This window comes from Ailuropoda melanoleuca, chromosome 4 (genome assembly GCF_002007445.2).
Source record: "Ailuropoda melanoleuca isolate Jingjing chromosome 4, ASM200744v2, whole genome shotgun sequence".
Lineage (NCBI taxonomy): Eukaryota > Metazoa > Chordata > Mammalia > Carnivora > Ursidae > Ailuropoda > Ailuropoda melanoleuca.
The window spans coordinates 13,440,181-13,467,252 of NC_048221.1; the positions used below are offsets into that span (position 1 = coordinate 13,440,181).

The 27,072-nt window shown below is 58.7% G+C and overlaps 3 protein-coding genes across 6 annotated transcripts in view; 1 reads left to right on the top strand and 2 right to left on the bottom strand.

The window, feature by feature from the left end:
* The window catches only part of SSBP4 (single stranded DNA binding protein 4), a 16,791-nt gene extending 16,476 nt beyond the window's left edge, over positions 1-315 (top strand). The window contains exon 17 of the mRNA XM_034657198.1: positions 191-315. Coding sequence (XP_034513089.1) covers positions 191-315 — 125 coding nt within the window. The remainder of the gene's footprint in view (positions 1-190) is intronic.
* Positions 316-384: 69 nt separating this feature from the next.
* Positions 385-8,790, bottom strand: ISYNA1 (inositol-3-phosphate synthase 1). Of its 3 annotated transcripts, XM_034658084.1 has the most exons (12): positions 6,568-8,790; positions 5,247-5,433; positions 3,726-3,854; positions 3,415-3,576; positions 2,993-3,125; positions 2,702-2,895; positions 2,325-2,474; positions 2,026-2,241; positions 1,736-1,900; positions 1,530-1,643; positions 1,242-1,459; positions 385-1,104 (listed from the first exon to the last, which is right to left on the bottom strand). In XM_034658084.1, exons 3-12 carry the CDS (start codon positions 3,843-3,845, stop codon positions 903-905), a joined length of 1,674 nt encoding a protein of 557 aa, XP_034513975.1. In that variant the 5' UTR covers positions 3,846-3,854; positions 5,247-5,433; positions 6,568-8,790; the 3' UTR covers positions 385-902. The 3 variants fall into 3 exon arrangements, with proteins under 3 accessions (XP_034513975.1, XP_034513973.1, XP_034513974.1); XM_034658082.1 differs by lacking the exon at positions 5,247-5,433; XM_034658083.1 differs by lacking the exons at positions 5,247-5,433; positions 6,568-8,790 and adding an exon at positions 3,961-4,047.
* Positions 8,791-8,798: 8 nt separating this feature from the next.
* ELL (elongation factor for RNA polymerase II) overlaps positions 8,799-27,072 on the bottom strand; it is a 66,529-nt gene continuing 48,255 nt past the window's right edge. For both annotated transcript variants that reach the window (XM_034658087.1, XM_034658085.1), the window contains exons 6-12: positions 23,822-23,946; positions 16,567-16,663; positions 14,877-15,396; positions 11,603-11,669; positions 11,210-11,381; positions 9,976-10,020; positions 8,799-9,359 (exon numbers count right to left, since the gene is read on the bottom strand). In XM_034658087.1, coding sequence (XP_034513978.1) covers positions 9,243-9,359; positions 9,976-10,020; positions 11,210-11,381; positions 11,603-11,669; positions 14,877-15,396; positions 16,567-16,663; positions 23,822-23,946 — 1,143 coding nt within the window. In that variant the 3' untranslated portion in view covers positions 8,799-9,242. The remainder of the gene's footprint in view (positions 9,360-9,975; positions 10,021-11,209; positions 11,382-11,602; positions 11,670-14,876; positions 15,397-16,566; positions 16,664-23,821; positions 23,947-27,072) is intronic.

The window sequence follows — 27,072 nt, forward strand, 5'->3', positions numbered from 1 at the left end:
CCTAATCTCACCGGCCCGCCCCCTATCCCAACCCCACCCTGGGACCTGCACCCCAGGGCGGTCTCCCCACGCATCGCCACCTGTCTCCTCCCCTCCCTCCGCCCCGTCCCCCATTCTCCCCGGGGGGCGGGTCCCAGTATAGGCCGGAGCTGAGCCCGCCCCCGCGCGCCACCCCCTCGTCTCTCCGCAGTACTCGCCCGGGATGACCATGAGCGTGTGATGGGGCAGCAGCCCCTTGCCCACTGTCGGCCTCGGCTTCTGCCCAGTGCCCCTGCCTGGGACCAAGGTCCAGGGGCTCGGGCAGTCGCTGGGTGAGGGTCTGAGGTCACACCTCGGGCGACTGTACTCCATCCAGTTCAAGGATTGGACAGCTGGGAGGCCCCGCACGAAGGACTCTCATTTTATAAAAAAAAACAAAAAACAAAACAAAACGCAAGGACCTCAGAGACGTTCTTTCCTGTATAGGCCCTTCCCGCCATTTCTATTTTGTCCCAGGGGGCTCCTTGTTCTTGGGGACCTCCTTTCCCCTGGACAGCAGGGGTGGGCCCCATCAATAAATGTAACTTGGTTTTGGTTTTTGGTATCTGGTCTCAGATTTCTTCGCTGTGGCTTGTGGCCACGTCCCCCCATCATGGGGTTAGGCAGAGGTTTCTAGGGTCCTAGAAGTTTCAAGAGCTGGGGCATCAGTTTCTCAAGGGTAGGTAGGAGTCTACCACGTGAAAAACAGGAGATGGGGCTGGAGTTGGGGGGGGGGTTAGGGTTAGGTCGCAGGCGCTGAGAACCCACAGGTGATGCTGTGGCTGATAGTGGCACTGGCTTTATTGTCTTCAGGGGTCTTGGAAGGGTTGGGTCCTGAGGGGCAGCGGGGGCAAGAGTTTTGGGGGAGAAGGATGGCCATGGCCTTAAGTGGTGGGCATCTGGGGTGCCTCGGCCTGCGAGTGCCGGTTGGCATCACCCGTACAGCCGTTGGGGGCAGTTGGCGCCGGTCCTTTCTTGCAAGGCACAGGGCAGGTGGTGACCACAGGCCCCACTCGCTTGAGGCCGGGACGCTCCATCTTGTGCTCCAGAAGCATGTGGTTCTGTGGCGGGAGCCCCACACAGGCCCTGGGGGAAAGGTTGGGGCTGAGTGGGGCCAGACCCCGAGGCTGGGGACCCCACAGCCTCCAATCCCTAGAGTCCCGGTGCCGAGCGGGCCAGTGGACGTGAGGGCCTCGGACGGGGACCCCAAAGCCGGGGCACACCTGAGGATATTCTCGATGCAGCTGCGCTGGCGGAAGAGCGCATTGACCACCGGGCTGCCCGGCGGCACCAGCGGCGCCTTGAAGAGGAAGCTGAGCAGCGACAGCACCGAGTGGAAGCCCTGCGGCTCGGGGTCGGCGTCCGTGCAGAAGCTCACGCGCTGGCACAGCTCGGTCAGCAGCACCAGGTCCAGCATGATGGGCGCGGCCAGGAGGGAGTCCTGCGGGGCCGGCGGGTCAGAAGGCGGGCGGGCCGGCGGGCAGCCCCAGTCCCGCCCGGCGGCCCCGCACCTCGCACGTGTTGTGCAGCACCAGCGTGTTGGTGCCGCCCAGCATCAGCTCCGATGTGTACTCGTCCAGCGCCCGCTTGCTGTCCCCCACGTATGGCACGTACTTGATGACCACCTGGGGGGCGGCACGAGGTCACGGGGTCCCCGCCCTCCTCTGCCAGCCCCTGCCCCCCCCNCCCCCCGCCGAGCGGCCCCTGGCCCACGCACGCAGTGGTCGGGCTCCTCGCCGGGCGCGTAGAGCACGGGGTTGCCCTGCACCAGGTCGTCCACCACGCTGCTCTTGGACACCTCCTTGGAGCGGAACTGTGGCGGCGCCGACAGGTTCTGCCCGTCATTGTTGCCCAGGTGGTTGTAGCTCACGATAGACATGGTCTGCGGGAACAAGGGGTCCCGCGGCAGCTGCAGGCCCCACGACGCACAAGCCCCGCGGCGCACAAGTCTGGTGCTTGGGATCCAGGCCCCCCCTCCTGAGCTGTGCACCCCCCAGGCCCACGCACCTTGAGGCCAGAGCCAATAAGGAAGTCCACGAGCACGGACTTGACCTTGGTCTGGCCTGACTTGAAGTCGTCTCCACCCACGAAGACGCGTCGCTGCCGGGCCAGCTCGAGCGCCCCAGGCACCAGGGTGTTCTGCGGGGACCCATTGAGGAAGGCGCAGCCCTCCAAGATGCTGGCCACAGCGAAGAGAGTGGAGGGCGACACCTCCAGGCCCAGCTGTGGACGTAGGCGGGCAATCAGCACGGAGGGGTCCTTGAGGGGTTGTCCTGACCCCTCTCTCCAACCCTGGATGCACGTACCTGGATGGTACGCAGCAGGTTCTCGGCGGTGTCATTGAGGCCTGGGACCACTTCGCAGAAGCGCTCCGTGTTCGCTGTCCACAGCACGATGACTTTGTCTAGCCCAGCACTGGACCGGAAGTCACGGATGTCCCTACGGATCTGCTCCAGCTGGGCAGGGAGGGAAGAAGGTTGTACAGGCCCCTCGACCTGGGGAGGTCTGGGCTACTCGGTTCCCCAAGTGCAAAGTGAGGTCTGGAAGCTCAGGATGGGAACGAGGAGACAAAAGGCCAATAACGTGGGGGGCGGGGGGTGGAAGGGGTGGTGGGTGATAACTCAGGGGCAAAAGGCAAGAGCAACAAGTGGCAAGGGATACAGGACTCGGGACAGGGCCGCACCTGCTGTGCGCGCGTGCCCAGTATGAGGTTGTCAGCGCGCGCACTCTGGTTAGCTGCGATGAATTCGGGGATGTAGACAGAGGGCCGCGGGCGCAGGGCTTCCAAGTGCGGCCACAGTTGCTCCTGCAGCCCCCAATCCAGTACCTGCGCGCGCCGCATCGCCTCAGCCAGGTTCAGCGAAGATATGTCCCAGCCTGGGGTAGGGGGCACCCCCAAGCTCAGCCCAACCCGGAACGTGGGCCCCTCCAGGCCCCGCCACCGCCCCAGCCCCCTGCCTAGGGCCCCGCCCACCGTCGAACACGAGGTCGTCGGGTGCCACCATGGGCAGCAGTGCGCTGAAAGGCACGAACACCTCCTGGCCCTCGGCGTCCAAGCCCAGGCTAACGGTGCCCGCCTGCGTCAGCGAGCCGTAGTAGTTGGCCTCCTGGGGGGCGGCAGGCGGGGCGGAGTGAGGTGGGGCGTGGCGAGAGCCACTAGCCGGCCAGGGCCCCGCCCGGCACCCTCAAGCTCCGCCTTCCTTCTGGGCGCCTCCGCTCAGCGCTCCAAGCCAGGGCAGAAGCCGCTCCCCCCTTTGGAGGTTCCCCCCACCCCCGGGAGCCCGCCGGCCCCTTAGGCTCCGTCCTGGGAGGGTCTCCTCCTTCGTAGAGCTCCGCCCCCTAAAGGCCCTTCCCCCTCCAGCAGGGACTCCGGCCGAGCCCCACCCGACCCCCCACCTTGCGGCCGGTGCGCGTGGGCCAGGACAGGCGCAGTCGGTTGGCCAGCACGGCAGCGGTGAGCGTGGAGCCGTTGTTCCCGCCCCAGCCGACGAGCATGACCCCAAGCCGGGGCACCTGCCGGGCGGTCCGAAAGGTGAAGCGCGTGGACGTGGGGTATACCTGGGGGCGGGCGGTGCAATGAGCCTGGGGCCACAGGCCCTTCCTCCCTCACTACAGGGACAGAGTCTTCGACGTTGGGTAATTCCCGTCCCCTCCCGGCTCCCTGGTTCCCCCATTCCCACCCTCCCCCACCCGGGTCCCTTGCCTACCTTGAGGACACTGCCCTCGCGGCTGACGCACGTTGTCCGGTACTCGTACTGAGCCTCGATGGCGTCGGGGCCGTAGACCACGTCGGGGCTCTCGACCACGAAATCGGCTGTGGCCTCCATCGCGGAGAGCTAGGGGCGCGGGGTGGACAGGAGGTCAGCGGGGACACGAGAGCCGGCGGACCGAGCCGACCGCGGTCCCCAGGGAGCCCGCACCACGCCCCGGGGCCGCACTCACCGGCGCGGAGTCAACTCGGACACTGGCGGACGGTGAGGGCTCGGGGCGCGCGAACTCCAGAGAAAAGAGCCGCGGCCCCGCCCCCGCCCCGCCCCTCACCCCACCCGCGCCAGGGAGGAGGGGCGCGCGGGCCTCGGACGGGGAGGACTGGGAGGACTCGGGTTCAAGGCCCCGTAGGCCCGAGCCATCGCTGCCCTTGGGTTCCCGCCCCACCGGGCGCGGCCGGACATCCACGTGGACCACGGACCCCCCGCCCGCGCACCGGGCGCGTGGATTCTACTTTCACCGCAGCCGGTTACGGCGCGCGGCTACTTTTCCTCATTTTACAAAAGAGGGCATTAAGGCTGCAAGAGAGCGCCAGGCCCAGCCACCAGGCAGGAGGTGGAGCTGGGCACCTGGGTCCGAGATAACTGCAGCGCAAACTGGAGCCAAAGACTGAGCCGGGGCTCAGACTCCACAGCCAGGCCCTCCTCCAGCCGCGGCCGCCTCTGCTCCCCCTTCGTGAGCGGGACTACCCCACCAGGCACGCCCAACAGGGCTCGCACGGAGTGTGTAGGCGGCCCTGCGAGGCCTCGATTTCCCTACCTGTAGCAGGAGGGCTTGGCAGGGCCTGGCTGAAGGGGGCTAGTGTTCGGTGGGGAGTGGGGGGAAGGGAGGGGGCAGGGCCAAGGAGGTCAGCTGGGGAGGAGCTAGGCAGGCACAGCACTGCGCCCCCCTAGCACCCAGTGATAAGGGAGCGTGGGAACCCGGCGGGCGGACGGGGGCGGCTCCCCCAGGAACTTTCCAAAACAAGCGGCCTCCTCCGGCTGGAAAGTTTCCACCACTGGAGCTGACCCAAAAGGTGGATAGTTGGGAACGCTCGCAGGAAACATGGTCAGGGCCTGGCCTTGGAGGTTGGGGGCTCCAAGGCTCCGGTTCCAGGCTTTGCCCTCAAGGGACTCCAGTGTGGGGGAGCCGGAAGGAGACTGGGGCACCCCTAGCCCGAGCCAACTCAGAAGTAGGGTCTGGCCGGGCAGGTTGCCGGGAGGAGGTGGTTGCTGGAAGGGTCTTGAGACATGAAGCCATCTGTTATCAGGGGAGATGAAGAACTGCCCGGGCAAAAACCTGGGGGAGAGGGTTCACCGGCAGATGAAAAGGGGGCCGGTGGGCGGGGGGAGCAGTTTGGGGACCAGGGCAGACCCTCGAGGCTGGGGACAGGGAATACTGTGTAATAAATACTAGGGTTTGTCCCTGGTTTCTGGTTGGAGATGGAGTTCAGTCGCCAAAGGCTGGTGATTTCATCATACCTGCTAACGGAACCTCCATAAAAACCCCGAAACTGCACAGGCTGGGCAGACACATGGTGTGTGGAGGGGGCACACCTGAAGAAGGGCATGGGCACCCAGTGCCGTTCTCCACACCCTGCCTTCAGCATCTCCCTCCATGTGGCTGTTGGCAGTGTTTTCCTGAGCTCTGTGAGTCGTTCTAGCAAACCTAGGAGGGAGCCGTGGGAAGCCCTGGTTTATATCCAGTTGCTCAGAGTATGGGCGGCCAGAGACTTGGAGCAGGTGTCTGGAGTGGGGGACTCGTGGGACTGAGCCCTTAACCTGTGGGGTCTGATGCCAGCCCCAAGAACGGAAATACAGTTGGTGCCAGAGGACTGGAGAGAGCGTGCGCCGCCAAATGCCAGGTGACCCGGGAACGTGCCGACGCCCAGGCCTGGGGAGCCCTAGTGTGCACTGGGCAGCCTGTGGGAGGTGCCAGGAGGAGGGAAAGGGCAGAGCAGTCCGTCAGGCACTGGACAGTGATCGCAGGGACTGCCTGGGTGAGGGGAGGGGGGAGACTGTGCTGCCTTGGAGCAACTGGGGATCCCTGTCCCCACTATAACGCAGGCTCCTGAGGGCAGGGGCAGGGCTGTCTCCGTCACTAAGTGCCAGTGCCCAAGCGGAGCCCGGCACACAGGAGGGGCTGTGGGATCAGAGTGCTGGTGAGATGGGAAACTTGGCCAGCAAGTGGCAGGCAGGGGTGAGTGGGCGGCCCCAAGCTCCTCAGCCACGCTACAGGTTGCGAGGTCGGGAAGACCTTTCTGGGGCCCCTGGGGGGCTGGATTTGTGGCATCCCTGGCTCAGGAAGGATCCTGATGGGACCCCCTGCAGCTAAGGTGCACTCAGGGCCTGATGGCCACGGTGCCTCTGGGCAGCGGGAGGGGCTGCAGGGGAGTCGGGAGTCGGAGAAGGGCCTACGGGAGCACGTGGGCAGGGCAAAGCTGAGGCATGACGGGGTTCAAGGAAGCAGACATTGGCCCTGGACCCTGGACTGTCGGGACAGAGATGTTAGCCCCTAAAAGCACGGTATGGCCAGGCTGCCCAGGGAGCAGGGTACGCTCTGTCCCACAGGGCCCGCCGGACCTTGCCTCCTGCGCCCCTTGGATTCCCGGGCCACCTTAGAACTCAGGCCAAGGCTGGGGCCAGCGGGGCTGTCCAGGAGGCTAAGGCCCAGAGCCCCTGACCCCTGGACCCCTTTCATCCCAGGCTTATTCTTTGTCTGTTTTTCCTTTCTAAAATAAACACCCACCCACACCCTGTCCTTCAAGAGGAGGACCCTTGACCCCTGCCTTCCTCTCCTCACCTGGAGCATGGGACAAGGACAGCCATCCCTGCCGGCATCCTGGGCCTGGGGGATTCCACTGGGCCTCGGCATCCCCATCCCCATCATGGGCACAGGGGCAGCCCCAGCGAGCCAGCCTGGCGGGAAGAAACAACAGAACAGTGCCATCACTGCTGTTTTCCCCAGCCACAGCTCATTTCCCCAGGGAAGGGCACTCCCCTGGCCCCATGTGTCCCTACTACTCCTGGGGGCTGTGGCACTTCGGAAGGCCCCGGCTGGACCTGGTCTACCCTGTCGACACCGGGGGACACAGCCCTGCTCATATACCCACTGTGTCTCCCCACTGCCCCCGTATCCCGAGGCTTCATCCTTTCTTACCTACGACCAGGCGGTCTGACCTCATGCCTCGCGTGCCCATCGCCTTGGCCAGTCAGCCTCCACCTGCCGGCCTCCCTGCACCCCCGCCCCGGCCACACACCTGCTCATCACCATGGTGCTCCAGGGCTTGGTACCCTCCTGACCCCGGCCCACCCCCACAAGGGGGCTAAGAGGCCCCGGCTGTGACACACAAAAACGCTCCCAGGCACTTGGGGCTGCTAGGTTCGGTTCAGTGAAATTTATTGTAGGTTGAAAAAATCAGCATTCACCTGTTTAGTGTACAAAAAGGACACTAGATCTTTTAAGAAAATATTAGGAAACTGAAGACGCAGATGCGTAACATTTCAATCGTAACATTTTGGCAAAAGTGAAAAGTTCTTGTAAACACCAACTCCATGGCTCAAAATAGTTTTTCTCCACAGTACAATATTAAAGGGGGGGGGAACATAGTATCAATAAGTTAGACCATATTTAATCAGCTAGAACTTTTGTCCATCAACCCCCAAAGCACAAAACTTTTCTTAGCTTCATAATTCCTTAAAAGGAGAAAAACAACAACAAAAAACAAAAAGCCAACAACAAAAAGGAAATTCAACTTAGAGTCCCTTGAACTGGTTCCCAGGGCGGAGGGCCGGGTCAGCCCTCAGACCGTGGCCTCCTTAAACAATCCTTCAGCCGAGTCTGCATGTCCAGCCGAGTAGTCTGCGCACAGGACTCGGCTGTCTGCAGAACTCGGGGATCCCTGGGGTCCGCTCGGCCCTCCCCCCACTCCATCCCAAATGAAAAAACAAAACAACAGCTATTGAAACATGAAGGATCAGCTCCCTCGGTGCTCCGGGCATCCCAGGGGTCCCAAGGAAGGAGCCTGTGGGGGGGGTGGACTGCAGGTGCCTGCTCTTTGGGAAGCCATTAGGAGACATCCCCGTGGCTTAGAAAAATAGACATGTCTACTGAGCATTTCTGCTCTCCCTGCCTCACTAGTGTTGGCGGCAGCAGCCCCCCCCCACCTCCCCCGGCTGGCGAGCCCCAGGCTCCAGGTTGCAGCCACTCCCTCCGCCTTCCCCAATCCTGGGTGGCTTCGCTGAATGGGGCCCTGAATGTGAACACACGCCTCAGGCCCCACTGCACCCCGGCGGGGCCCCTCACACACACATACACACATACACGCGTGCACATGCGCACACACACACGCATGCGTGCGCGTGGTCCCCCGACACTTTGGGGGACACCAGACTAGGCACAGCTACTAAGCAGCAATTATGGTGTCCATGGATCCCCTGCCCCAGAATGGGCGGAGAGGGCACGTTTTCTGAGCTCGCTCTCGGGGGGGTCCCCTGACCCCATCGACCCCCAGCCCCTCCCTGAGTGCAAACCCTGCGGCGGCTCTGCTAAGATGACCCCAAGACCCACAAGCAAACTGAGGGATGGAGTGAGGTCAACCGCATGGAGACCACACGGTCTCGGCGTGAAAAGAAAAGCAGCAGCAAAGGGGGAAATCGAAAATAAAATAAAATCTGACACTGTTGTTGCAGTGTGAGCTCGTAGCACAGAAAACCCCCAGTGACCCCCTACAGCTGAGGGCCTGAAATAGCAGGGCAGGTCTGGTGGGCTGAGAGCTGCTCTGCTTGCAGCTCGGCAGCTGCTGCTCCAGCGGCCAGCTGGAGTTCTCTAAATAGACCTGGGCGGGCCTTCACCCCCTTCGGAGAGACCCGGTCCTTGCCTGGGCGGGGAGAGGCTGGGGACCGAAGGGAGGGCCAGTGGCAGGAGCACAGCCAGACCCCAGCCCGGGGGGCGAGCCGGCTGCACCCCCCCACCCCCCACCCGCGCCCCCTCCTCGGTTCTCTCCTCAGCCCTCAGGAACAACTGACGGCAANGCAGTAGCTAAAAGTGGCTGTCTCTGTAGAAAACTAGAAAAGGCAGGCAGGCTGGCCTTGGAGTCTTTCCGTGAGGGGGCGCTGAAGCCCCTCGGGCTACGGGCCAGAGAGGAGGTGGGCTTCCTGAAGAGCCCATCCCGGGTGGGGGCTCCTCAGACGTGGGGGGGCCGGGGGAGTGGGATGAGACGCCGGCCCCCCACCTGAATCTGTGAGCTGCGGGCACCAGGTCTGCGGGGCTCCCCTGAAAGCCGGCGTTGCTGGCTCAGATGAATGTGGTCTTCCTCGTGTTTATTTTTTTAAATAAATCTCTTTTTCCGTTCTGGCTCCCCCTCCCGCCCCCGCCCCAGCTCCCCGCCCCCCGCCATCCAGAAGGGTCAGCCCGGCAAGGGGAGCTGGCCTAGCCCCTAGCGAGCCAAGCAGGACCTCCTGCCCCACGGCCTCAGGCTAGGGCCAGGCCTGCAGCTGCCGCTGGTCGTATTCGGCAATGAGCCTCTTGATGTGGGCCAGCTTGCTGTGCAGGTACTCGCAACGGTGCTTCTCCTGGCTGTAGTTGGTGTTGGTCTGTAAGAGAGCGCAGGCCTGAGCCGTGTCCTCCAGCCCGCCCGGCGTCCCAGAGCACGGCGGGGACAAGCGCTGCCTCGTGGGGTGCGTGCCAGCCTATGGGCCACCTTGGGCTCCCACTCCCCCTGCCTGGAGGCCAGTGCCCATCGCACAATGACAAGGACCCTTGCTCTACCTTAGGCCAGAGCCCGGATTGTCATGAAGCCTCCTTCCTGGGCGGGGGCCTGGCTGGCACAGAAATGCCCTGGCGTGCAGGGGCACACACGTGGTGAACCCACAGCTAGTGGCCTTCGGGAGCGAGAACTGATAGAGCCCCAGGAGACATTCCTTCTAGTGGCACAGCTGGGGGTGGGGAACTTGAGCTCCTCCCTTGACCTTGGAGGGAGCTGGCAAGAGCCTGGGGGCTGCAGTCACGGAGAGTGGGAGTCCCCAAGGGTGCTTTGCTGCCAAGGGAGGGATGGGCTGAGCTTCTCGCTGTAAGGGGGTGGGGGGAGGCAGGAGCTGCTTTGAGGACCTGAGACCCCAGCCCTGCCAAGGCCCTTCTCTAGGGCAGCTCACCTTCAGGAGACAACTTCGTGTGACCCCCCCCACCCCCCCCCAAGGGGTGGAGACTTACCTTTTTGATTTTTCGATATTCTTGCAAGATCTGCCCCCGAGTAGTCTGGAGGAAAAACAAAAGAGAAAGCGAACATGCCTTTGCCTGCAGAGACCCCCACTGAGTGATCCCTTCTCCCCTGATAACCTGTGACCTGCAGAGTCATCGCCAGCCTTGAGACAATAGCCTCAGCGAGGCCTGAGAGAAGCTGACCAAAGTAAAGGGGGGGGGGCGGATGAGCAAGGGTAGGTGGGGGAGGATGCCAGGCCAGGGGAGTGAGGGGCAGGGGCCCAGCCTCAGCAACAGTGGGAGGGAGAGGGCAAAGAGCACACTGGGCGGCCTCCTTCCCTCACACCCAGCTGGCCTGTCCACTGTTCAAGGTCAAGCGCAGAACCCCCTCCCCACACCTGGGGATACAGGGGGATATTGGGGAAAGCTCATGCGGGGGCTGCAGGAGGGAGAAGAGTAAGACCGCGGGATTCCTCTGTCCCAGACCCTCAGAACCCTCATCGCTTCTCTGATTATGGGCTGTTTCTTCTGGAAACCGAAGTGGCCCCCCCAAGAGGAGATAGACCCCAACACCCCAATTAATCAGATTAGCTCTGAAAGGTGGTATGAGGGGAGGCTGGTGACCAAGGGTGGAGCTCCCCCCACCCCCAGCAGTGAGCTCCCAACATGGGCCGGCTTGGGGAGACCACGTGCCTTTGATCAGAGGGTGAGGGGGCCACAGGGACTCTCCAGCCCCATCCCTGTGGCTCTGACAGCACAGATGGGCTGTGAGCTGCAGGAAGGACCCCAGGCACTCTTGCAGAGGGACCCATGTGACCCAACTCTATGGGGCCTGGCTGTTTCAGTGGCTCTGAACATGACTCCTGCCCCAACGGGTCATCTCCCACCTGTGGGGTCAGTTTCCAGTGTCCCCACTGTACAGAAGGCCAAGCTGGGCCCGAGAGCCTGTGGACTCCCATGGCAGAGCCCCAGGGACGGCCACACCAGCAGCCAGGGACAGCAGCCTGCCAGGAAGAAACACTGGCAGACCTCCTCACCTGGGAGGGGCAGCCGCCAGACTCTGGGGCCACAGGTGGGGCTGGAAGCCTTGGGTTTGGCTGCAGCAATGAGAAAGGGCCCGTCTCACGCAGGTCGGGTGCAGAGCACGGGAGGAAAGCGCACAGCGTGGGGTGGGACAGGGAACACTAGGGCCCCACCGCGGTGCGGGGGCAGAGGGGAGGGAGAAAGGCTGTGGGCGGGGCTCCACCTCATATTCCTCGGAGCCCTGCGACAGCTGCCGGAGCTGGGCGTCCAGCTGCGTGAAACGCCGTGTGATCTGCTCAATGCGCGCGTGCAGGTCCCGGTACTCGCTATACTCCGCGTTAAAGTCGTTTTTGTAGCTCTGGCGCTGCTCCGAGGAGGAAATGGTGGCGTATTTTCTGAGGAGATGTAAAGAGGGGCCGGCAGGGCTCAGGGCGCTGCAGGGGAGAGGCTGGAGTCCCCAGGACTGCCCGGCAGGCCCCACCCTGGCCCCAAGGTCTCAGATGACTTCCTGGCTCCAGCAGGAAGGTTGTGTGGCGGAGAATCCCCACCCACCCCATCCATGCAGTGCAGGGGAGAGTGCGGGGAGAGGACCGAGGTCAGCAAGGGAAGTACTCACAGCAAGTAGTCGGGTGTCTCTGAGGTCGACGTGGGGACGCTTGAACTGCTGCAGGTCCCGTTCAAACCTACAAAGAAAGAACAAAAGGTCTGTTGTCTGAAGGCACAGAGGGATAGCAGAAGGGGAGTCAGGATGGGCAGAGGGAGTGAGGGCCGGGCAGGGACCACCTCCGGGGACCTCAAGGGAGGACGTGCAGAGAGCCCAGGGGGTGCCGCGTGCACGTGTTCAGCCAGCAGCTGCAAGGCCAAGTTCGTCACAGGGCCAGCGGTTGGGCAACCTGGCCAGAGCCTGACCACCCAGAGACCCTGCTGCCTCTGCGGACTGCACGTAAAAGGTCATTACTCTGGGAATCAGCAACCCCCCCTGCCCACATCTGGCCTGGCGGGACGGCGGAGACAGAAGGCCACCTGGGGAAGCCCTGGCTCCTGCCCGCGCCCCAGGCCACCCACTAAGTGGAACCGGAGGACACGGGACTGTCCACGGCACTTGGGGGCAGTTGACCAAAACTACGATCTAGCCTATTTCCCAGCACAGAAGAGATTTTGTCACCATGCAGCGTGTCCTCAGTATGCACTGTGTGTCCCTCGGACAGGAAAGCACCTGGGACTCCCACCAACGGACGGAGCACATGTCTCCCACCTCTCGGGGCTGCAGCCCAATGACCACACATGTGACGGCTTAGTCCATGCCGCCACCACACATGCTTTGTATGAGGTATGCCTTCCAGAGTGTTCTGCCATTTGTGGGCCCAGTCAACATGGCCTCATTTAGCCCTTCTGAGATCTTTACCAGGTGAGGGAACAAATAGGGAAACCAAGGCTCAGGGACAGATTTTCCTGGCACCTAAGACACCCTCGAGCTCTGGCCTGAGGCAAACCTCAGAGGCCCTGCTCCTACTGCAGCCCTCGCTGTGCTTGGGCCATTGCTCAGCCCCGGCTGAGCTGGTTCCCACCATGGGGCCTGGGCCTAAAGGGAACCCTCCCCACTGCTGCCTCTCATCTGCCCCTTCCACTAGCTTCTCCTGTTCCTCCCCCGGGTCTGGGCCCCACGGTGAGAAGGCTCCCCCACCCCCTGCACACCAGCCTGCCCAGGAAGGCACGCGGAGGCAACAGGAGGGGTCCACGGACGAGCAAGAGTGGGGAGCAGGCACGAGGATGGCCAGAGGGCACAGGGGGACAGGTACCCTGAGGGGCATGAGTTGGGGCTATGAGTGCAAGGGGGTGCCAGCGCAGGGCCGGCTAAGGACAGCACCTGCCGGCCAGGCGGGGGCTGCTGCTGTCTGGGGCAGAGGTGATCGCGGGGGCAGGGCCGGCTGGTGCCACACAGAGGAGTGGGTTAAATCGTTGCCGTCCCTCCCACAAGAGACACGAAAGCAAGGAAGCTTCCTCACGTGCTGACCTGGAACCTTCTCCAGCATGTCTGAGGGAGGGGCACGGTGCACAAAGAACAATGCCATTGTTAGAGGGAGGTGGGCGGCTCCTACTGGAGCGGCTGCCTGCTCAGGCAGAGCACTCTGTCCCCGAAGGAGCCTGGGAGCAGGACGGGAGGCCTCCGTGCTCAGCCATTACTGTTACATTTGAGGCGCCGGCCAGACGCAGATTAAGATGGATAAAGCAGTATTTAGTGCCTTAGTTGTCCTTATCTTTTCCCTTGGGCCACCTACTCCCTGGTTTGCCTGAGTCCAAATCTCGCTTTCCCCACTTAACCTGGGGACAAGCTACCAGGCCAACGTGCCCTGGGCAGGATCTGAAGCCGCGTGAGCGCCATGTGTCCTCCTTCCCTCGGCCTTGCTTTCACCATTTGGGACAGGACGTGCTGCCTGGCTGGGCCTACTCAGGGTTTGTCTCTCCAGGCAGGTTCTCCAGGGAACCTTGCCTCCACCCAGCAGCTGCCAACACCTGCCCTCCGGCCAGAGGAGGGGCTGGCAAAGGCCTTTCTGGAGAGCAGCTGAACAACTCATTAAAAAGCCTTAAGGCGAAAGCAGCTCTACCCTTGCCCCAGGAATGCCTCCTGCTTGGATCCTTCCTCGGAAATAAGCGGAAAGCAGCAGCGAGTTACACAGACGCATCGGCGTCTTGGCGGCCACCGTGCTGATGAGGTCAGCAGCCACACAGGGTGCCCAGCTCAGGCTCCCCGGGCTATGAACTCCAGGTGGCCCAGGCGCTGGGGGTGAAGACCCCCTACTCCCACCCCAAGTCTGACCTGTCCACACACCGCCCCAGTATCTCTGGGCCTCACAAAGTTTCCCTGGCTCAGCAGCACACAGCCCCGCCAGCCTCACACCCCTCTCATCCTGCTGCTATGATCCCAGATCTCTGAACGTCTGGCTTTCTCACCTGCTCTGTGACCTCCTTCTGACTCCTACTGCCTGCTGTTCTGTGGACAGCTTCCCAAACCCAGTCTCCACGGGCTGGAATGTTCACTAGTCAGCAGGCTACCAGAGGCCTGCGGCAGTCCAGGCGCTGCCCCTCTCCAGCCAGGCCCTGTACTCTCCTGCCTTCCTTGAACCCCAGCCCCACCCTGCTCCCTTTCAGTGTCTGTGACCTCCCTACAACAGAGCTGAGCCTGGAACTAATTCCTCTCCGGGTGCACTGTCCCCTCCCACGGGCCCCAGCTCGGAGGTTCTGTGCTCCCAGCACTGGCCTGACAACACAGCAGGACCGCAGAAGGCTCCAGGGCCGAGACCACTGAAGCATTCACAGACAACCTTGTGTAAGAACACAGGGTGCAGGGGCACCTGGGTGGCTCGGATTGTTAAGCCTCTGCCTTCAGCACAGGTCATGATCTCCAGTTCCTGGGATCGAGCCCTACATGGGGATCCCAGCTCAACAGGGAGTCTGCTTCTCCCTCTCTCTCTGCCTCTCCCCCTGCTCGTGCTCTCTGTCTCTGTCTCTCTCATAAATAAATAAAACATCTTAAAAAACACCACCACCAGACAGGGTGCAGAGATGCCTGGGTGGCTCAGTTGGTTAAACGTCTGCCTTTGGTTCAGGTCACGATCCCCAGGTCCTGGGATCAAGCCCTGCATCAGGCTCCCTGCTCAGCAGGGGAGTCTGCTTCTCCCCCTCCCCCTGCTCTCTCTTCTATCACTCATTCTCTCTCTTTCAAATAAATAAAATCTTAAAAAAAAAAAAAAAAAAAAACACAGGGTGCAAAGAAGCTGAATGTGTACGGCATGCCAGTATGGGAGCTCATGGGGTGGTAGAGCCCCTCTGAGCAATGGTGGGAGTGGGCTGGAGCGTTGCCCATCCCAGGCCTGCCTCCTGGTACGTACCCGGGGCGTCTGGTGGGGCTCCTAGGGGGCTGGGCATGTGGTCTGGCAATCGGGCCCGGTGTCTGTCCTCAGCGGCTCTCTCCTTGTCTTTGTGCTTCTTGGACTTCTTCTTGGATTTGCTGCGTGATGAGCCACCATGGGGCCTGCTGGGCTGGGCACAGTCCGTCAGCAGGGGCAAGCTGAGGCATGTAGTCGGGGCCGGGGTGGCCACTTCCCCGTGCTCGCAGTCCCGGCCACTGTGGCCCAGGTCATTGCTGACGTCAGCCAGAGGGTCGTGGGCCCTTGGGGGTTCCAACCTCGGCGGCTCCAACCGCGGGGGCTCCAACCGCGGGGGCTCCAACCGCGGGGGCAGGTGGGCGTCTGTGCCAGCTAGTGGGCCCGGAGTGGGCAGCAAGGCCTCACGGCCATGGGGTGCACTCAGCTTCCCATTGATGGCAGGCTGAGCTCTCTGGGTAAAATGTGATATCCTGGTTTTCTTGCTGACCAGGGGGTCGATGAAATCAGGAGGCTGTGATCGTTTCTGCAATGGGAAGGAAACAATTTTAAAAGGGAGACTGTGTCTGGAGCCACTGGTGTCTCCTGAGAAGTGGCTGGGGAGCAACAGGCCTTGAGCTCATGAGGCCCTAGGAAATCCAGTGCCTGCCTGCAAGGCCCACTCTGGCCACAAGGGGGCACCCAGAAAAGAGCCAGGCCCTCGCTAACTTAGGCTCAGCCCTCCCTGAGGACAGAGCCAAGGAAGGACAGCATCCGCAGAACTGGCCAGCTGAGCACTCAAGAAGGGCCACCTCCAGGGACTGGTCTGCAACATCGCAGCGTTCAGTATCGTCCCTAGGTGATGGGGATGGTGACAGAACCAAGTCTGAAGGACACATGGCAGCCCTACCGGCTGGGACTCCCCCCCACCCCCCACCAGACCCAGGACTACTTGGATCCCCAAGGGACTTCCTGTGACATGGTGCAGGCCACACCCCCACTTCACAAGGGAGAAGGCTGAGGCATGTGAGGCAAGGCCAGACCACAGATCGCCCAGACCCTAGGAAATGGCTAGAGAGTAAGATGGTAGGTGGCAGGCCCACCATTGGGGGGAAACAGAGTAAGGAGGCTGTCAGCCCTCTACTTTGGCCCAGAGCCAGGGCAGGCACAGACCTGACCTCTCCACAAGGAGGATTCAGGGCCTTGGACATGGGCTGGGAGCCTCCAGGGCAAAGGAGAGAAGGGGGGTAAATAAGGGACATGGGACGAGGGACTCATGAGCCAGAGCGTGAAGCTGGGGATACCTGAGTGCCCATCCTGACTACTGACTAAATCGGCAGTGGCCACCACTCACAGGTCTCTGTGCCTGCAGCCGGCACACTCGATTTTACAGAATCTTCACACAGCCCTGGGAGGCAAGCACACCTATGACGCGTGCTGCACACAGAGCATGGGGCTTGGGGCAATCCGGGAGGCTGCCCCCCCTTGGACACAGCACCCACAAGTATTCGAGGGAACTGCACCAAGGACCCAGGAATCTGGGGACAGCCAGGCAGTTGCTCACTCACTGAAGAAAACACCCAGCTCTGAGCCAAGGGCCCCATGGGCTGCCCAAACACTGAGGTCAGGCCTGGCCCACTGGCCCTTATCCTGCCGCTCCTCCCTCGCCACTGCCATGGCCTCTGCGCGTTGTCACATCCTCACCCACCGCTCCTACCTGAGGGGGTGAGGCTGAGCTTCCGTGTTCCCTGGGAGGACTGGAGGCAGCAGAGTCTCCAGGGAGGCCAACTGCGCTCTGTGGCTGGCAGAGCTTCCTACGAAGGAGAGCCAGGGTAGAGGTAAGGCTGCACAACGTGCAGGGTGTGCCCATGCCCCCCGCATTCCCACCGACACCACACTGTCCCACCTGCACCCAGAGATTTGCGCTGGGCCCCACTGTCCCGATGAACCAGAACAAGGTCAAGTACACTGGGTACCTCTCAGGGCGTGGCACACACAGAGCTGCCCGAACACAGCCCACCCCAGGTTCATCCACAGCCCGAGGACTGCCCCCTTGGCGTCCTGTGTGCACAGAGAAAGGTCAGTGGACCACCCACTCATGTAGACACCCAGAGACCCAAGTAAAACTGACGGGGTATACAAGCTTTGTGCTGTGTCCCTGTGGGAGCCGGGTACACCGGGGCACAGGCCCCTCCTTTTAAAAATAATCATTCTGGGGTGCCTGGGTGGCTCAGTTGGTTAAGCAAACTGCCTTTGGCTCAGGTCATGATCCCAGGGTCCTGGGTTCGAGCCCCGCATCAGGTGCCTTGCTCGGCGGGGAACCTGCTTCTCCCTCTCGCTGCTACTCTGCCTGCTTGAACTCTCTCTCTCTGTGTCAAATAAATAAATAAAAATTATTTTAAAAAAATCCTTCATCCTAATAATGCTTACTGCAGAAACTTTAGAAAATGCTGAAGGGGACTGAGATGCCCTCACGTGACAGGAAGGCCTCCGGGATTCAAGACCCACCTTCTTGGGAGCCAACATGACAATACCTTCTCGAGGATGACAGGGGCAGCCACCGGCCTAAATACCTGAGCATGATGATACAGCCGGGGACGAGGGAGGAGACACCCTGACACTCAAAGGGCAAATGGAGGCCCCACTAGTGACCATGGCTTGAGGCCCCTCTCTGATCCCCTCTCATATTCCCAGAGATGCGAGTCTCATGGGAGCCCTGCAGCCAGCCCGGTGTCCTGCGCGGTGCCCTGCCGGGGTCTGGGGCTATGGGGACCGCGTCTGCACTCACTGCTCTTAACCAGTGATGGGCCAAGCAGACCTCCTTGACTGACGGCCACGTGACAGACCGCTGCTGCTGTTCCCTCCGTGGTCGCCCCAGAGGTAAGGAGAGCCCCAGGAAAAGTGCCTGCAACGTGCAAGCACTCACCGGGGCAACACGGTCCAACGCGGCCAAGACAGGCACCTCAAGTCTGCCGTCCAGCCACATAGAAGCAACCACAGGCATCTACATCTGCTCTCTTTCCAGTCCCCACTAAAAAGGCATGACAGAGTAAGGGAAAAGAGAGCAGCACGATCTGACGCTGAAAGCACAAGCAGTGACTATCCTACAGAATCTAAGAAAACGGGCCCCAGGCCGTAAAACCCCACGGGCCTAGGCTCAGAGTCTCAGAGACCTCAGAGAAGGGGCTCCTGCACGGCTGTCCCTGCTCTGCTCTGGGGCTCTGGGGCTGTGGGGAAGGAGCTCACAGTGTGTCCAGGAGTGAAGGAGCCTAGCCTTCTCTAGGAAGCCAGGAGGCTGCTCAAGCCACCCCTGGACAACAGGACAGACAGACATGTGGCCTCAGGAGACGAGGAAACAGCGGGGCCCGTGGGCGTTCAGAGAAATCTCAGCAGCTCTCCTGAGGAAACGGAACCACTCAGGAAAGCCTGGAAGGGCTGCACCGAGGCTTCCAGGTAACAAACGTCAGAGTCCAAAAGAGAGAGACAAGAGAACACATTTGAAAGGGAAGAGGGATTCTATAAGCAGATGAAAACTTCAAATCCACAAGAGAAACACTTATCCACAGAAAGACAAAGGACTTGAATAGATGTATCTCCAAAGAAGATACACAAATGGCTAATAAGCACATGAAAAAGTTCTCAATATGATTAGTCGTCAGGAAAACACAAATCAAAACCACAATGAGATATCACCTCACACCCACCAAGAGAGCCAGAATAACACAGAACAAGAACATAACAAGTACTGGTGAGAAAGTACTGGTGGGAATATAAAATGGCGGAGCTACAGTGGAAAAAAGTCTGGCAGTTTTTCAAAAACCTCAACTCCACCCCTCCCCCTATACTGGAGAGAACTGAGAATCTACGTCCATACAAACCCTTGTACACGACTGTTCTCAGGAGCACTGTCTAGTCGCCAAAAGGCCAAAACGACGCAAGGGTCCAGCAGCAGATGAGTGACGGACGGACGTGGTGGCCGTCCGCACACGGCAGCGCACCGAGCCACAGGCAGGAACGCGGCTCTGACACGCGCTACAGCCGAAGTGAACCTTCAAAACCGTATGCTGAGTGCGAGAATCTAGATACAAAAGGCCACATGTTGTAAGATCCCATTGATATGAAACGTCCAGAACAGGCAAATCCATAGAGACAGAAGGATTAGTAGTTGCCAGGGGCTGGGAGGCGCCTGGGGATGGGAGTATCTGCTAACATGGGGTTCCGTTTTGGGTACACGTTCTGGAACTAGCAGAGACAGCAGTTGTACAACACTGCGAATGTAATTAACACCACAGAATTGTGAGAAAGAACAACAAGGTTGGAGGCATCACAATCCCAGATTTCAAGATACACTAGAAAACTATAATAGTCAACACAGTACGGTACTGACACAAAAAATAGACACACAGATCAATAGAACGGAATAGAGAGCCCAGAAATAAACTCGCGCTTATATGGTCAATTAATCCATGACAAAGGAGGCAGAATATACAACGAGGAAAAGACAGTTTCTTCAATAAATGGTGCTGGGGAAAGTGGACAGCTACACGCAAAAGAATGAAACTGGACCACGTGATTACACCATACACAAAAATAAACTCAAAATGGATTCAAGACCTCCATGTGAGACCTGAGACCATAAAATTCCTAAAAGAGGGGCGCCTGGGTGGCACAGTGGTTAAGCATCTGCCTTCGGCTCAGGGCGTGATCCCAGCATTATGGGATCGAGCCCCACATCAGGCTCCTCTGCTATGAGCCTGCTTCTTCCTCTCCCACTCTCCCTGCTTGTGTTCCCTCTCTCGCTGGCTGTCTCTATCTCTATCGAATAAATAAATAAAATCTTAAAAAAAAAAAATTCCTAAAAGAAAACACAGTCATCTCTTGTCCATCAACCTTAGCAACATATTCATGGATCTGTCTCCTAAGGCAAGGGAGACAAGGCACAAATAAACAACTGGGACTACATCAAAATAAATGTTCCTCAACAAAACAAAAGGACAACAGGCAGAACAGGAGAGGATATTTGTAAATTATATATCCACTAGGGGATTAATACCAAAAATATATAAAGCACTTACACAACTCAACACCAGAAAGCACAAATAATCTGATTTTAAAAAGGGCAGAGGACCTGAACAGACATTTTCCCACAGACACGCAGACGGCCGGCAGACATAGGAGAAGGCGCTCAACACCACCCATCATCAGGAAAACGCAGATCAAAACCGTGAGCTGGCACCTCGCACAGGTCAGAATCTCCAGTATCAAAAAGACAAGACTTAACTGGCTGGGTGGCTCAGTTGGTTAAGCATCTGTTTTCAGCTCAGGTCATGATCCCAGGGTCCTGGGACTGAGCCCCGTGTCGGGCTCCCTGCTCAATAGGGAGCCTGCTTCTCCCTCTCCCTCTGCTGTTTCTCCTGTTTGTGCTCATTCTCTCACTCTTTCAAATAAATAAATAAAATCTTCAAAAAAAAAAAAAAACCCAAAAACACAACAACTAAGCGCCAGCAAGGATGGGGAGAAAAGGAACCCTCACACCTTGCTGGTGGGAATGTAAACCGGTTGCAGTCGCTGTGGAAAACAGGATGGATGTTCCTCAAAAAGTTAAAAACAGGGGCACCTGGGTGGCACAGCGGTTAAGTGTCTGCAGCCAAGATGGGGAAGCAGCCCAAGCATCCACTGATGGACGGATGGATAGAAAGATGTGGTATATAAAAACAAAGGAATATTATGCAATCATAAAAAAGAATGAGATCTTGCCATTTGCAACAATGTGGATGGACCTAGAGGGCATGATGCTAAGTGCAACAAGTCCAACAAATACCACATTATTTCACTTACGTGTGGAATCTAAAAAATAAAATGAACAAAGAAACAAACAGAAACAGACTCGAGGGGCGCCTGGGTGGCACAGCGGGTAAGCATCTGCCTTCAGCTCAGGGCGTGATCCCAGCGTTCTGGGATCGAGCCCCACATCAGGCTCCTCCGCTATGAGCCTGCTTCTTCCTCTCCCACTCCCCCCTGCTTGTGTTCCCTCTCTCGTTGGCTGTCTCTATCTCTGTCAAATAAATAAATAAAATCTTTAAAAAAAAAAAAAGAAAGAAACAGACTCGAGTTCAGAGGACAAACTGGTGGCTGCCAGAGGGGAGAGGCATGGGGGGATGGGAGGAATAGCTGAAGGGAAGGAAGAGGCACAAGCTTCCAGTTACAAGGTAAGGAAGTCACGGGGGCAGGCACGTGGAGTGCAGCATGGGGACTGGAGACCCAAAGGGCACAGGAAGCCTTTTCAAGAGCATAGGCAGGGTTGGAAGAAGGATGGGGTGAGTTTTCTGGCTGTGAGGGCAGAGGCGCTCGCCCCCCCAGCACCTGCCAGGTCACCCTGTGACCACAGACATGCATGAGGCTGGGTGGGGACCCAGCAACCCCTGGGGGCCAGGCCTTCAACATAGAGGCAAAAGTCCTTGGGATCTGAAGGTCCAGACCCAGCCAACTGTCAATCCAATTTGAGCGCGCTATGGCAAAGGGATCTCCCAAAGCCCTTTCCTCAGGAGCTGCATGCCTTGGACACCAGGGCAGAACCACAGACCCAGGAACAGGAGAGCTTGCAGGAGAGTGAGCGAGACGGGAGCGGCTCCTGCGGGAACCCACAGGACCTCTGATCTGCTGAGAGTGACAAAAGGCCATGGGACCACTGGGGGAAGCTTGGGGTTGGAGTGAAGGACAAGGAGGACGCAGAGCAGAGAAAGCAACAGCGCAGCTAAGCAGGTTAGCAAGTCCACGGAAAGCACGTGTGATGGGCTGGTGACCGTGGCTCAGCGCATGGTGCAGACACCTGCCCCCGGGGAAGCGAGGCCAGGACAAGTGCAGATGGCAGTGGGGTTGAAGGGAGTGCCTGCAGGGCTGGGCATGGTTGCCAAGGCCTCATTGTGCACTGGAACACCTGGACAGGAAGGGCCCCAGCAGCTACATGCACGGGGAATAGAAACACAGAGGAAGAATCAAAATGATGCTGGAAGGGGCGCCTGGGTGGCTCAGTTGGTTAAGCGTCTGCTTTTGGCCCAGGTCATGACCCCAGGGTCCTGGGACCAAGTCCTGCACTGAGCTCCTTGTTCAGCAGGGAGCCTGCTTCTGCCTCTGGTTGTACTCTCTCTGACACATAAATAAATAAATAAAATCTTAAAAAAAAAAAAAAAAGATGCCAGAGTGGGTATCCATGTAGAGCAGAGCCTCAGGGGCCCAGGCCGACCCTGGAAGCATCAGCATGCTTAACTCAGGTATGAATTTTGAACAAGCTGTAGGAAAAGGAGGTGACCCAGCTTCTGGGGTAATATTGGTCCCCACCAGCAGAAATACCCCAAGGCCCTATTTTTCCTTCTTGCTGAGAGGCTTCAAGAAGAACTGTAAATGGGGTTTTCTTCAGGGAGGGAACAACCTAAACTGAAGAAAAAAGACTGCTCAGACGGGTGGCTGGGGTGACCGTCAGTGGGGCTGCGGGCATTGAGGATGCTGACCCTGACCTTTGCAAACCAGCCGGTTCAAGCTTCCCAGGACAGTAGGTGCTGCTGGCAACAAGCGGTTTGGGCACGGCTGGTCCCTAAGCCGGCCCGTGCAGACAGAGAGAGGAACACCAGGGGTGCCCAGGAGAAAGCCAAGTGCCTTGGGTTCACACGAGTCCTGACCGCTCACTCAGCGGAGCAGGGAGGAGTACAAGCCCTGAATTACACAAAGCTCCAGAGCCGAGATTCCTACTGACCCCACCTACACACAAACACGCGATAAGGCTACTTGCTCTTGGCCATGCCCCTTCTGGAGAGCTCAGTGTGGCCAAGGCCCTTGGGGTCCGAGAACAGCAGCTACCTATCTCTGAAGGGAGGGAGGGCAGGAACAGCCATGCAGTGTCCCTCGTCACCTCAAAGCACTTGGGTGGGTAAATCTGACCATTTCAACACCAGACTCTTTGCCCAAAAATGTTTGATGGATGAAAACACCTGTAGGAGGTGACAGTACCGACCCCAGATGTGTTTAGCCAGGGCAACAGGAGACACCAGAGAGGGGACAGGGGGCGCAAGTGGTCTTCTGCTGAGAACAGCTCCTCAGCCTCCGCAAGACCTTCAGACAGTCAGAGCGGTGACCCCAGGCTGGCTCGGAAGCAGATGCTGGCTTGGGGAGGAGTGCCCTGCAGGGCTGAGGAGAAACTCCCGGTTCACCTAGAGTAGCCCCAAGTCTACATGCAATTACTGCTTTAAACAGCTGAACTTCAAAAAAAACCCCAAAACCACAACCTCCTAAATAACTCAAGTCCCTGAGAAACCATTTAAAGACTAATTAGAGTATCAGCCTGCTCTGAACGGCGCTTCACAGCCCATGCTCCCAAGTCAGGCATCAGTTGAGAAGGAAATCATTAATTGCTCGCCTGAGCCAGGCAGGGGCCTACTTAACCACTCCTCCCCTGAGCCACCAAGGCCACTCCTGACCTCAGGTCCCAATTAATCTGAGAGGGAATGTGTTTAATTAATGCTGCTCAATCACGCCTGTTGGGAGTTTTGTTTTGCTTTGTTTCTCTCTGCTTCAAGTTCTTAAGAGGTTCTTTTTAAGAAGGAGGCAGCCTGTAGCTGAAGTCCGTGGTGATGCGCAGGTTTTGGAAGGGAGCTTGATGGGAAAGCAAGTGTGGAACAAGCTGGATGGACTGAATCCTTCTGTCTGGGCCTTCTGGTGTTTGGGTGCGTGACCCGCACCCTCCACTCCACTCCATAGGGGCTGGCCTTTCCCCCAACAGGAAGCCACAGTGGGCTGCCTCAGCACTTGGCATCCCAGGTAGTGGGAAAGGCTGCCAGAGAGTCTCCACAGATCCTTCCATCCTGCTCAAGGGCCCTATGGCCTTCGGGACCACACAAGACCATCCCGGCATCCTCAGGATGCCATCTGCCCCATAACCAGAGTTCGGGGACACGCCCAGGCGTGGGAGGCAGCATTACCGGACAAGCATTCGCTTCAGTAGCTGCTGGTCCCCTTCCGAGTATCCAGGCCAGTCCTTCTGCACGTCCTTATACACACAGTCCTTCAACGTGCACGTGCCATCCTTGGCATTCACGTTGGCCACCTGTAAGACAGAGACAGAATCACCTTGCTGGAAGCCCAGGAGAGGCAGAAGTTACTGGAACTATTTGATGGAGGGTGGGGGACAGAGACACACAAGGGGAAAGAGGACATCACCGCCCTCCCCCAATCCCCTGCACACTGGGACAGCGAGCCTTGGGATGCAAAAGGATCAGAACATCAGGTCCTGATGCACATGTCTTATAGCTGCTAGAAGACAGGTTGGCTCCAAAGCTGGGGGGACTGCCGACTATACTCCCAGGACCCCATCACCAGCCTCCCCTGTTATGGGCTGATTGTTTTTGTCTTACCAAAATTCATGGTAAATCTCAACACCCAAAATGATGGTAGGGCCTTTGGGAGGTGATTAGGTCATCTGGGTGGAGCCCTCAAGAATGTAAACAGTGTCCCTATAAAAGAGACTCCAGAAGGCCCTCTCCCCACCCCTGCCAAGTGATAACACAGTGAGAAGACAGTCTGTGAACTGGGAAGGAGGCTCTCACCAAACCCCCAATCTTCTGGCACCTTGATCTTCAACTTCCCAGCCTCCAGAACCGTGAGAAGTAAACGTCTGCTGTTTGTAAGGCACCCAGTTTGTATTACTTGGGTGCAGCTGAACAGACTGACACCCCCCCTCTTAGATAGGCACTCTTGTAGCAGAGATGGCGGCAGATGGGGGAGCCGGGGCCTCCAGGGACCAGGCTACACCCACCTTCCCCGCAACCAGCTAGCCCTGCTCGGGCTGGTTAACAACGGCTGAGCTTGTCTCCAAGACCGCAAAGATGGACTCAGGACATTGACCTTAAGGGTGCTTGGAGAAGTGCAGGCCCCGCTCCAAAGCAGGTGCTTCCGTGACCATCTCGCTGGGCCTCTAGCGCATGGCCGCGGGGAGCTGACGCGCCAGCTGCTGTTTTTCACTATCACGGACTATTAAGAGGACTCTAGGTCACAAGGGTTTCCAGAGGGAGCATTTTTTAATGGCTGAGTAATATTCCACCAAGCAACTGCCCTGTGATTTACTCAGAGATTTCGCCTTTGTTGGATGCTGCCGCCACTTGCAGTTTCCCCGTAGCATAAACAGACACCGTTGCGTGCAGGTTTTTCCACGCTGGTGACGGCTTCCTTCCGCCGGCTTTCCGTAGTGGGTCAGAGGCTCTGAACATTTTTATGGCTCTTGATGTGTTTTGCTAAAATGCTTTCCAGAAGAGCCACCCACCCATCAACACTCCCACCCACAAAGGATGAGCCTGTGGTTTCTCTGAGGCCCCACGAGCACCCAAGACAGATGCTTTCAATCTTTGCCTCGAATGTTTTCACAGAAGGCAGAGGGAAGGTGCCTTTGAAGAGTGTGGTGTCATCTGTGCTGCTCATCGGAATCCCTGATCACTCAGGGGAAGCTGGAAATGACCAGCCCGGGCAAGGCCCAGCCCATAGTTTCCCAAGACCTTCCCCTCCCTCAAGCTGCTGGGGTCCCGCTACTGCCCACAGCCGCCGGGGAGGACACGCTGGGTAGCAAATACAGAAGCGCAAAGCAGATGGGGCCATTCAGAAGAAATCAGAGTAGACACGGGGAGAGCGTTCTGCCCACAGACACCAGATCGGCTGCCCCACAGGAAGCTGAACCCGAATCAACCAGAGAAGCCAGAGCCCAGCACGGTGCCTCACTGATCCCAGGAAAGGGCTGGGAGCAACAACAGCATCTCAGATGTTAAAAAAGCGGGCACCCCTGGGGCACCTGGGTGGCACAGCGGTTAAGCGTCTGCCTTTGGCTCAGGGCGTGATCCCGGCATTATGGGATCGAGCCCCACATCAGGCTCCTCTGCTATGAGCCTGCTTCTTCCTCTCCCACTCCCCCTGCTTGTGTTCCCTCTCTCGCTGGCTGTCTCTATCTCTGTCGAATAAATAAATAAAATCTTTAATAAAAAAAAAAAAGCGGGCACCCCTGGCAGAACGACATCAGTACCAACAGACAGATCCCCATCTCTTCGGAAAACCGAGCCTGGCACTCTGGCCACATTAGAAGATTGCTCAGAGGGTAAATCTCAGGTCTAACCGTGTGCCTGGAAGGCTAAGTTTCACATTCTGCGTTTGAGGGGATCATGTGCTGATTTTTTATTTTGGGCACAAAAACGACAAGAGAGGAAGGTGGGAGCAAGGGCATTTCCAAGAACGCTACGCTAGGGGCTGATGGCGGCCTGACCAGACAGCAGTGTGGGCTGTAGGCATGACCAGGGGCAGGCCTGTGTCTTCAGTCCTGGCTCATGTCTAAAGACCCAGCATTTTGCCAGCCCTGCCTCGTTCTCTCCGAGTTCTGGCCCAGGGGGAGGGCCTCCCTTGTGCTTCCCTTGAGTTCCCAGGGATAAGGCCGACACCTGCGACTTTCCAAGGAAACAAGTCCCCTAGGAACATCATTCCTGGTTATGGAGCTTTCTGGATGCTTTGGCAAGTCCCTCTGCCAAAGAAAACCTCTGAGCCATAAAGCTACCTATTTTCTAATAGGCCTTGGGCCAACTCATATGCTCAGAGGGAGGAACTGTGCAGTTTGGTCCTCACCTGCACGAGCTCTGAGTGGGGGACAGTGGCTCAAGAGGCCAAATCCAGGGGCATCTGGGTGGCTCAGTTGGTCAGGCGTCCGGCTCTTGATCTCAGGGTCGTGAGATCGAGCCCCGTGTCAGGCTCCATGCTGGCTGCAAAGCCTGCTTAGAATTCTCTCTCTCCCTCTGCTCCCCTCCCCCTGCTTGTGTGCATACCCTTAAAAAAAGACCAAAAAAAAAAAAAAAAAAGAGGCCACATCCACAGAGAGTTTCCTGGCAAGGCCCCTGGGGCCAGAGTCCGGGTGACAGGGGGCAGCGAACCTCGTGGCTCATCCTCAGATACGACTACTGATTATCGCAGCATGTGAGTTTGCACTGTCTGTGCACCCAGAGCGTCCAAGGCAGGAGGCAAGAGGGGCAAGTGAGCTTTTGGACAGAACCCCTAGAGGTTCGACCATGCCTCCTCCGCAGGATGGGACTGTCCCCTGCCAACCGTGTGACCCTCAGCGCAGGGCTCTGAGGTACCTGCATGGCCCAGCTGATGTGGCGATGCCAGAGCAAGCTGCCCCCCTTCGCAGGGGTCCTCACGATCCCTC